The sequence below is a fragment of the Mandrillus leucophaeus genome, unplaced genomic scaffold, assembly GCF_000951045.1.
Source record: "Mandrillus leucophaeus isolate KB7577 unplaced genomic scaffold, Mleu.le_1.0 Scaffold379, whole genome shotgun sequence".
In the NCBI taxonomy this organism is placed as follows: domain Eukaryota; kingdom Metazoa; phylum Chordata; class Mammalia; order Primates; family Cercopithecidae; genus Mandrillus; species Mandrillus leucophaeus.
In genome coordinates, this window is record NW_012104020.1 from 1172913 (window position 1) to 1184562 (window position 11650).

The 11650-nt window shown below is 42.9% G+C and overlaps 1 protein-coding gene across 3 annotated transcripts in view; it reads right to left on the minus strand.

The window, feature by feature from the left end:
- The window catches only part of SSH2 (slingshot protein phosphatase 2), a 332338-nt gene extending 328441 nt beyond the window's left edge, over positions 1 to 3897 (minus strand). For all 3 annotated transcript variants that reach the window (XM_011990373.1, XM_011990372.1, XM_011990375.1), the window contains exon 1: positions 3607 to 3897. In XM_011990373.1, the coding sequence (XP_011845763.1) occupies positions 3607 to 3669 (63 nt within the window). In that variant the 5' untranslated portion in view covers positions 3670 to 3897. The remainder of the gene's footprint in view (positions 1 to 3606) is intronic.
- Between the last annotated feature and the right edge of the window lie 7753 nt (positions 3898 to 11650).

Sequence of the window (11650 nt, forward strand, 5' to 3'; positions counted from 1 at the left end):
GCTTGAGCCCAGGAGTTTGAGACCAGCCTGGGCAACAGGATGAAACCCCGTTTCTCCAAAATATAAAATCTTTAGATAGGCATGGTGGTGCATGTCTATGGTCCCAGCTTTTTGGCTGGGCTGAGATGGAAGGATCACTTGAGCCCAGGTCAGGGCTTCAGTGAGCTGTGATTGTACCACTACACTCCAGCCTGGGCAACAGAGTGAGACCCTGTCTCAAAAAAAAAAAAAAAAAAAAAAAAAAAAACCTTAAAATACCACTGTGATCATATCTACTCAAAACCTCAGCAGACTCTTCATTACCTTCTCCATCAAGTTCAAACTCCAAACTCCCAAGCTCAGTAGTCCCTGTGCAATCCTAGCTGCCTCCTCACCTTTATCTCTTACTACTCTCCCAAACAAATTCTTCCTCAAACTGGTCTATTTAATTCCTTCAGATATGCCCTGTACTTTTCTGCCTCTAAGTTTTGGCGTACACAATTTCTCTTCACTTGCAATACTGTCTTCCTCACAGCTTCTCTCTTGGCCTATAGAAATTCAATCCATCCTTCAAGAACTAGTTTGAGAGCCACCTACTAGGCATACTTTTTCATCACCAAGGAGGAAAAGATGGCAGATTCTAAAGTTAGACATGTCTGGGTTTGAATTATAATTCCAGTCACTTACTGGCTGAGTGACACTGCGTATATTCCTTAAAACTCTTTGCCTCAGCTTCTTCATCTTTAAGATGGGGATAAGAGCAACTTCCCTAAGGCATACTATGTAAAGTAAATGAATTAATTCATGTAAAGCACTTAACATGATGCCTGGCATAGATGAGGACCCAAGAAATGTTAGATATTGTTATTACTCTTATTATTAACATTGCCATTAGTGAATTTATCTTAATCTGAATTCAGATAATACTTATGGCCATTACAAACCCTTCACATACCTACAGTATCATTCCCCTCCTTCTTCTTTTCCCTCTTACCTCATGTTTGTTCTTCCTCCAATGCCCCAGCCCCCCAGATTGCAAGATCCTGATGAACGGGTCAATTTCTTATACATCTTAGTATCTACAATGGTCACTCACACCTAGCATATTGTTTAATGCCTAATGAAACAACACTAAAGAGCTGGCAGTATTAAAATGCCCTGCATCCTATAGTGAAAAAGTATTAACAGCGTGCCCAAAGTGATTAATTAAAAAATGTAAATTTCCAGCCTCACAAAATTAAATCTCTTCTTTCATGGTTCTCTAGGTTCTTTTTGCTATTTTACAGCAAACGACCCAACCTATTCATGCAGCAAGAGATAGAACAGCAAAATATATGGAGGTCAGACAGCAGCCAAATGCTAGAGTACAAGGACCTCGAAACAACTCAGCTGAACACAATTCTGGATGAAGTCCAAAAGGGAGACAATTTAAAGGGAAAGGAAGCCGGCTTATTAGTTATGCTAATAATGCTGATTGTTACACCAGCCTTAGGATTCCTTTGCATACAGGGTCAAGTATAAACAACTGAAATAACCAGGCTAGTACATATAGAAATATTAGTGATTCAGCTCAACAATGGAGCTTATTACGCGATCAATTTAATTACCTATGTCAAAAGTGACTATTAATATACCTCAAGATTCGAAAGTAACTCAAGTTTTGGCTAATGAAGTCATATCAAGTGTACACGGTCTTACTGTATACTAATCATTCACTTCAAGTAAATTAGTATGATGACAACTTGATATACATATATTATCATAGCATAAACTATTTTCAACAATGCCCAAGGAAAATAAATGTTACTATAGTACTGATTTCCAGTTTATTTGTATGACTCTAGTAACTTTCAATCAATTTATTCAAAATCAGGCCTAGTAACCACAAACCAAAGAGTTTCCTAGTGGAGTGAATTAAGGTGGTTTGATGGTATGTTAATGACTTTCCAAAAACTAGCATAAACTACTACACATAAGAATAAACTATATTAAATTTTTATTCCTATGATACTTGTCTTCAGATGACCCTAAAATGTTTTACCAGCTTTGAAGTACAAGTATTCTCAAATCACAAAATCTTAGATTAGAAATAGAAGTCCCCCACTGCAGGAATTCTTTATATCACCTCCCAGGCAAAATGTTCTCCAGCCTTTGCTTGAATATTTCCAGCAATGTGCACTCACTATTTTGCAAGGCAGTGCACTCCACTGTTACAAATTCTTCCTTACAATCACTGGAAATCTGCCTCCCTGAACCAAGAATCCCAGTTCTGCTCTCTGAAACAACCCAAGATATGTTAACCTTTGAAATAAAATTACTTAATGAATTAAGATATAGTTGTCAATTTGGTCACACAAAATGCAATTAAAGCTCAGAAAAGAAGAAACCACAACCATACACAACAAAACTTTCAAATTCAGGAAATTATACTGAAATGACAAGCCAGCAAATTTCAGGATATCAAAGCTCACACCTCAGTTAACATACAAATATTAAGAGTAACCTGACTGATTTTTGTTACAATGGAGAGTGGTACAGTGTTTATTAAATACCTTTTTTTGCAACTTGATACTACTAAATCCACCAACAGTTTTTAAAATTACAGTTCTGCGAGTAGTTCAAGGTGGTTTTCCCAGTTGCTCACATTTTCATTCAGTCTATTTCTCTCTAAAACATCTGGGTGTTTGTTTTTTAAAGCCCATTCGCCCCACTGGTGCAATATATTGTTTTTAAAAATAAATATTTTCAAAAACGAAGCCTAAGAGAATGGAGTGTAAAAGAGTGGGGGTGGTGAAAGGAGAGAAGGCAAAGACGGGCCCAGCGCGGAAAGGCTGGTTACTGGGTATTCTCCTTCTGAGAGCATGCTTTATTGGCATAGGCATCTGAGGTAACGAGTCATACAAACACGACCTTATAACGAGAATGATCATGAGCAATGAGTGTAAGGCATAAATATCTGTAAGATGGAAATAATTTGGCACTGATCACCAAGCAGCACCAGATGCTTCCGGACCTCATAAAGGAAAGGTTAAGAGGTCCACGAAATAGAGATCATTGCCACCCTTTGGGGTGGGGGGGCAGGAGGAAGAAACCAAGGAGTAACTACCGTTGGGCAGTTCAAAGCCTGAACAGTACAGAGCACAAGAAAGCCAGCAAGTGACTAGGGGAAGGCACACACCCTGGCGAGTCCGAAGAAGGGTGTGCAGTGTGCAAATACTGAACGGGTCTATGAAATGGTGGGGGTAAGAGATGTGGGTGTGGGTAAGGGGCAACGCAGGAGGCTCACGGTCCCCTCCCTGCCGCAGAGCAACAGAGGGTAAAAGAAGGGGGAGGGTGAAAAGCAAGAATGACTCATTACCAAAAGGAAGTGCTCAAGCCATAGGGAGGCATGCCACAGGGGATTTCAGGGCGAGGACTGTGAGGAGCTGGGTGATGGGGGCAAAAATCAACGTCTTGTAGTTCCTGCTGCTAGTCTTTAAGATGGGGGTGTGGGGGGTTCGCGGCAGCCGACTGCCAAGGCCTGGGAAGCGGCGCGGCGCGTGCGCAGTGGCGTTCGGCGGGACCCGCTGAGGCAAAGCGGAGCCGCAGTGACAGAAGCAAGCGGAGCGGCCGCCAGGAAGGACTCACCGAGGCGCAGGGGCTGGAGGTGGTGCTGGGGGTAGGTGACCGCTGGACCGTGACCAAAGCCATCTAGGCGCTGCTGGGTTGTTCCGGGCAGGGCATTCTTGTCCTGAGTGTGGGGGGCGGGAGGGTGACGGAGCCGGGATGGGGAAAGGGGTGCGGGGTGGGGATGAAGGGAACGGGGAGGAGGAGGAGGCCGCGGGAACGGCCGCAGACTCCGCACCCACCACCAGACTCTCGCCGACTGACGCGCCGAACGGGCGGCGGGCGGGCGGTTCGGCAGCTGCGGGGCACAATGAGCGCTCCCAGTGCGCAGGCGCCACCTGTCAGCTACCGCCTCTCCCCTCGGCGCGCGCCGCCGCCTGGTCGTAACCCTTGAGTTGCCGGAAGCCGGCCAAGTGCGTGCGCCTCGGGCCGCCGCACCCTCCTGGGTTGCCTCCTTTGCACTGGAATCGCGCGATTTGCCAGCGCTGGGTGCTGTGGAGTAGGGTGGGGGAAGGGGCCGAGGGGAGCCAGCCGGGTGAGGGGTCTCAGTCGAGTGAGGGGGCCGCTGGAGTCTTCACTCCTGAGAGACAACCATTTTATGAGGTGGGGCGGCGCACAGCTTAACCAACCTTAGAAAAAAGCAGCTGAGATGAAAATCCTGAAGCAAAGTGAGAAAGGGCTCCGCGGAGTTTCAGACCCTCTCACTGGGCGCAGACAGGACTGAGCTGGACCAGTTTACCCCCTTCGCCGCGGTTCTCGGGGGCTTTTTCTCAACTTTCCCACCCTTCCGTCCATGTTTTATGATGAGACTTCTGGAAAGAAAACCATTTTCCTTTTGATACCCTGGAAAGGTTTGTGGTACCCTCATGCTTCCTCTATTGCCTGTCTAAAGACTTATTCATTATTCCTGAGTAGAGAAGCTGAGCGCGCCTGGGAGTCCGTGGAAGCCTGGCTCGAAGAGTTGTGAGGGTCCAGCCTGCTATTGACCTCTCACTTGCCTCCTGCTGTGAAGACAGTCTCTTAATTAAACAGGATTTGCTCGTTAAGCTTTATTCTCCTTCGTCTCTAAATGTCATTATTTCATAGACCTATGTAAAAGTGAAGATTAAAAGATATTTTAAGGGAATGATTTTCTCAGAGGTAAACTCTTTGCAGAACGTAAGCAAAGAATGTAATGGAAAATCAAGATTAAAAGGGAAAAAAAATCGCACAATGCAAATATCACTGATTATTTACACAAAGAAAGAGAGTTGACAAGGCTGTTTCTCAGTTTGAGTGGATGAGCTGGTAAATACCACCGTACATATCAAAGCTGTAGAAAACACACACACTCGGGAGTTTGCAGTTATTAAAACCCACCCCCTCCTGTTTGTCACTCAAACACTCTTGGATCTCATTGCTCCTTTTAAACTGACAGGGCTGTCATGAGCTCTTTCTGGCTGCTGTACGGTTAAATGCCACAAGAGTCCTCTGTGCTGAGCCTTTGTTCTCTCCCTGGGGCCCTGTGGTTGAAATAATTAGCAGGGAGGTTCCATCAAGAATCAGACACTGAGGGTCCCTGTATTATACAGTCCTATACAGAGTGTAGTGCAGAGAAGCCAGCTGGTAGGCTTTTGCCCCCTGGTGGTGATCAGGAGTGCCTGTGAGGCAAAATTAAACAAAGATGTATGGTTCACAGATTAAACAATCTGACTGTGTTTTTCCCAGAGCTCCGTAGTAAACAGGAAAAGAGAAGGCAAGGTTCAGAAGTAAGAACTTTGAACCAATGCATGGGAGACCAAACAGGAAACTAGATACACAGCCAAGAAATATACATAGCTAGAAGCTGAATGAACTCAAATAAATGAAATGTATGTGCTTTATGAACCAAAGTATCATTCTAGAAAAAGTAATACTCAAATCTGTAGGTCTTAGTACTTGTATGTTGATTCTCTGACTCAGGGACGGCAACAATGATGATCGACTTTTTCATGGTAACATACTCTTAAGAAATTCTCTTGGAAAATGTAGGACTTGAGTCCATGAACCTTGCAGTGAGAAAGCACTACCATTGGAATCAGAAGACCTGGTTTCTAGTTCCAGCTCTAAAACCTTATGCAAATGGCTTGAACTTTTTGAGCGTTAATTCCTTTATTTCTACAATGGAACCCTAACTGACAGGATTCTTGAGATAATGTATGGTAAAGTGCAGTATAAACTGTAAAGCCCTCTATGTAATTAAGATAACTTTTTTTTTTTTTTTTTTTGAGACAGAGTCTCCCTTTGTCGCCCAGGCTGGAGTGCAGTGGTGCAATCTCGGCTCACTGCAACCTCCACCTCCTGGGTTCAAGAAATTCTGCTGCCTCAGCCTCCCGAGTAGCTGGGATTACAGGGGCCCGCCACCACACCTGGCTAGTTTTTGTATTGGCCAGGCTGGTCTCGAACACCTGTCCTTAAGTGATCTGCCCACCTCAGCCTCCCAAAGTGTTAGGATTACAGGCGTGAGCCACTGCGCCTGGCCTTTTTTTTTTTTTTTTTTTTGACATGGAGTTTCGCTCTTGTTGTGCAGGCTGGAGTGCAATGGCGTAATCTCAGCTCACTGCAACCTCCGCCACCCTGGTTCAAGCTGTTCTCCTGTCTCAGCCTCCTGAGTAGCTGGGATTATAGGCATGCACCACCACGCCCGGCTAATTTTATGTCTTTTTAGTAGAGACGGGGGTTTCACCATGTTGGTCAGGCTGTTCTTGAACTTCTGACCTCAGATGATCCGCCTGCCTTGGCCTCCCAAAATGCTGGGATTACAGGCGTGAGCCCCCGCGCCCGACCATCATTCTTTTTCTTAATAGTAGAAGTAGATTAGTGGTCAAGACATGTTTCATCTGTGGGTAAGTGTGGAACATACCTAAGGTGATAAAATCCTGATCAAGAATTATGAGATAACAAAATTCACATTGTATCAGGAAGTTCATTTATTAATTTTCAGGGGAAATATTTCTTCCTGCTATATACCTTTTAAAGAAACTAAGATTTGGAAATTATTGGTGCATGTTCATTAATTTATTTACTAATAATTGAGAAAATATTTTTTGAATGTGTATCGTATACTAGACACTGCTTTAAGAACAAGAAATGTTTATCTACCTCTTAGGGGCTCAAAGCCAATTAGTAGGGGAAAACACATCAACAAATAATTACAGCGTAGTTTAGTGGTACCATGGCTTCTGTCACCTCTGCTAGGCACGAAAGGAGGTATGTAGAAATATAGGAGAAGATTATATACATACAAAGTTCTATAGAAACAAAGCAGAGAAGGTCTGGGCAAATGTGGTCTTTATGATATTGGCTTTCAGGCTTTGTCTGCAGATCCCAGTACAGTCACTTTGTGAACAGAGCTGGACCACAGTAAGCATTTGATGAATCTAGGCTCTGTGCCCCATTTATACCTAATTTTCCTAGGCTCCACCCTGGTTCCTGCTAGGTCTTCTGGTGAACTGAGAGAGGAGGTATCTTCTAATAGAGTGAAGATCCTAGGATCCTCTTACTATTCTGGCTGAATTTGAGGAGAGAGAGGTCAAGAGCAGGATTCCCAAAAGAGGGAGCCAAAGATACAAAAGTCCTCCTAGTTCTATTTATAGCACTTTCACTCTTCCCACCTATGATGCTGGAGGCCTGGTTGTACCACTGGAGTCCATTTAACCCTTAACTTGTATCAATACTTCTTCTGGGGTGAAATTATAGGGGAGCTTGAAATCTCTGAGGTTAGCTGCTTCTTAAGCTTTGAGAACCTGATGAAAACTATTGACCTTCTCTCCAGAAAGATGTACTTGCATATTTCTCATACCTACTAAAACCTATCAGGGAACCCAGGTGAAGAATCCTGATCTAAATGTTAAAGGGGTGGTTCTTTACCTTTTTTTTCCACATCATGACATCCATAGAAATAATACTTGTACAGCACACAGGGATAAATTAAAGGGGATTTGGAGGCAACTAATTACATGGGACTTGGTGAAAAAAAATTGTTTTCTTTATATTACTTACTTCTAATGAGAAAATAAACATATTAAGGATGACACTAAATACTGAATTTGTATACGTTTCCAAATAAAGTTGTCTAAAAATTTAATGAAAAACCTGACATTGCTTCTCTAAACATAACTTTTTTTATACAGGATTTTATTATTGAAATGACTGCATGCAATTCTTGAATGAGACAGTTTAACAGTGATCTCTTCAAATTCTTGGTGGTCATTATTGATGAGAACTTAGTTCATACAAGTAGGTGATTTAAAAAAACACTTTTTTTGTTTGTGTTTTTGAGACGGAGTCTCACTGTGTCGCCCAGGCTGCAGGCTGGAGTGCAGTGGCGCAATCTCCGCTCACTGCAAGCTCTGCCTCCCGGGTTCACACCATTCTCCTGTCTCAGCCTCCCGAGTAGCTGGGACTACAGGCGCCTGCCACCATGCCCGGCTAATTTTTTGTATTTTTAGTAGAGACAGGGTTTCACCGTGTTAGCCAGGATGGTCTCAATCTCCTGACCTCGTGATCTGCCCGCCTCGGCCTCCCAAAGTGCTGGGATTACAGGTGTGAGCCATGGTGCCCGGCCAAAAAAAACTTTTAAACAATTTTCACAACAATTCAAAATTTACAAGTATAAATTATAATTGATAATATATCCACATTATCATAGGGTATTTCCTCATTACATTTGCCAATGGGAATTTCCCCATCTACCCAAACACTTTTCATGTCAAGCATCTATTGCAAAATATTGATAACGGTCTAATTTGCAGAGTATGATTGTGTTATTAGAGCAATAATTCTGCATCTAACTCGAACATAACTAAAAGGGCACATCAGATATAAACAAAAGGAAGAATTCGATATATATAAAAAGAGAGATTGTGAGCTGAGTTCATCAGGAGTACCTAGCAGGTCTCCCTGTCTTTCCTGGCCTTATCTGAGGCTGTAAGTCCTGCTCTTTTGGTACCTGGAACATCCTCCAAAGCTCAGTGTTTATGATAGGCAGCAATGTGTACTACAATTGTCTTATGAAAGTGATGACCTGGTAGAATACTCCTTGGCTTTGCTTAGCAAGAACTTCATTGTGCTGTCCACCAGCAGGACCATGGGCATACTAGGGTGGGTATTCACAACCTGATTTTGAGGGGCTGCTGAGAATCTCTAGATCACACTGCTTCTTGCCAGGAGTGAATTACCTAGATGTATCAACCACTCCAGTTCTTTTAAGTAACTCCTCAGGCTGAATAGATCCCTATCTTGCAATATGTCTGAAACTCATTCATTGCATACCAAATGAAGTGTTTCACTTAAAAGATTATGGCTTATATAGCTAAGCTTAAGAGAGAGAGAGAAAAAAGAGAGAGAGAGAGAGAGACAAGAAATCATGGTCCTATCCTTGATAATCCAATCCCTTATATTTGAAACAACTCAGGCATAATTATAAGTATAAATTAATATAGCACAGATATATAAGAGCTGAGAGCAACTGCAGTATTATTGAGTCATGTGTTGCCTTCACTTGGTTGCATTTTTTCTTAAGTTTTATAAAAACTTTAACTTTTACTAACTTCATTTAACTGTGTCCTAACAGGAGATAGAAAGCACACCAGCTTGGGTGGGGTGCGGTGCCTCATGCCTGTAATTCCAGCACTTTGGGAGGCTGAGGCAGGAGGATTGCATAAGGATAGGAATTTGAGAGCAGCCTGGGCAACATAGTGAGACCTTATCGCTCCAAAAAATACCAAAATTAGCCGGCTGTGGTGGTACACACCTGCAGTCCTAGCTACTTAGAGGTCTGAGGTGGGAGGATTGCTTGAGCCCAGGGTATTGAGGTTGCAGTGAGCTATGATTATGCCATTATACTCCAGCCTGCATGACAGAGCAAGACCTTGTCTCAAAAAAAAAACAAAAACAAAAACAAAAAAAACCAGAAACTCTACGAGTTATTTGCCAAGAAATTTTAACAATGAATTAATTACTAGATGTAAAGTTATTAAGTAGATAACTTTTTTAGAGAAATCTAAGGTGTCACAGAGGTGAGTAATACCTCCCACCTTAAGGGCTAGAAAACAAAAAACAAAGAATCAAAGGGAAAAATTTAGAAATTTAGAGGACTGGCCCCACAGAGCTAAAACTAAGGTCTCTGAGGAGAAAGTGCTGCTCAGCTGGTATTAGTGCCTCTGAGCTTAGAGGAGGGGCTTCATGGCACCTAGGTTTCTGGGACACAGACTTCTGAAGCCAGAGCACTGGCTGGCTGGTGGTAGTGCCTTAGAGTAATGAAAATTATAGAACTATAGAAAAACTACTACACACTGGATTCAGCTGTTGCTTCAAAAAGGAAATGCTACTACCAGAATGAAGAAGCATTACTAGGTGAAGGACACAGGAACCAAAAGACCACAAGAAGCAGTCAGCGGATAGACAAGAAGGAGCAAGTCTCTTGTCTTTCCTTCAGGTGTGGGATGTCCCTCTAGTGCCCCCAGTTAACATAGTATAACAAAGCCAGCTGGCGAGGCAAAGAAATGTGATTTTCAGGGTCTCAGCTTTAGCAACAAAGAAGAGTAAAAATGGGTGAATTTGGAGATGAGACAATAATTTAATAACCGGCACTTGATTGATGTGGAAATTGATGCCAGAATGGAATTTATCTCCCATCCTCTGGTTTGCATATATCTCTTAAAGACAGTTAAAGACCTTGCTACTTCCTGCTCCTCAGATACACTCAGCATACTTTCATCAATGTGATGCAGACTGGGAAGTCAAGATGCTCAATATCTCTGTAGATTATATTATGGCAGGGAGCTAGAGAAATGATGTAGCCCTGAGGCAAGACTGTGAAGGGATATTGTTGGCCCTGCCAAGTAAAACCAAACTGCTTCAGGTGTTTCTTGCCAATTTATATGGAGAAATAAGCATTTTCTAGGACAATAGCTACACACCAGGTGCCAAGGGCTGTGTTGATTTGCTTCAATAAAGGTACTACATATGGAAGAGGAGGTGCAAGTGGAGGCATAATCTGATAAAATTTACAGTAATCCACAGTCATTCTCCAAGATCCATCCACCTTCTTCTTCGCAGGCCAAACAGACAAGTTAAATTGATGTGAGGTAGCTTTCATCACTCCTGCTTCTTTTTTTTTTTTTTTTTTTTTGAGACAGAATTTCCATTGCCTAGGCTGGAGTGCAGTGGTGTGATCTCGGCTCACTGCAACCTTGACCTCCCAGGTTCAAGCGATTCTCCCACCTCAGCCTCCTGAGTAGCTGGGATTTCAGGCATGTACCACCAAACCCGGTTAATTTTCATATTTTTAGTAGAGACGGGGTTTCACCATGTTGACCAGGCTGGTATCAAACTCCTGACCTCAGGATATCCACCCGCCTCGGCCTGCCAAAGTGCTAGGATTACAGGCGTGAGACACTGTGCCCAGCCTCACTCCTGCTTCTTTCAGATCTTTATTGGTGTCATTAATCTCTGTAATCCCCCATCCCCGCAACCCCAAGGAAGCAATATTTTTGTTTACTGTCCTGGTGTGTTTGGAGGGGGTTTGAGAGGAGGTTTTCAAAGGCTTCAAGTTGGCCCTTCCTACTATAATAGTCCTTATTCCAGAGTCAGAGAACTGATATAGAGATCCTGCCAGTTACCAATATCTCTGTTCTAATTATATATTCAGGGACTGATGAAATCACCACAGGGTGGTTCTATGGCCCTACTAAACCACTGTGATTCAAACTTGAGTTAAGACTCCATCTGACCACCACAAACCCCCACTTAACCTTATGGACTGAAGTGGTATTTTGGATCCCCAGGATTAACATCAGTTTAGAATTAGTGTTTAGATATCTCTGAAAAACCTGGATATTCCTTTTCCCTAGCACAAAGTCATTTTAGGAAATGGCCACCAATCTCTGTGGAAAAGACTTAGAGGAAGATTTTTCAGTATATTCTAGTGGCAATGCTACAGAGCTCTTTCTCAAAGGGACCCACCTTTCAATTAAGGAACTGGGTGAGAGATTGGAATTCTCCATTGTGGTGACTAAAATTATATTATTGGCCCTCATATAGG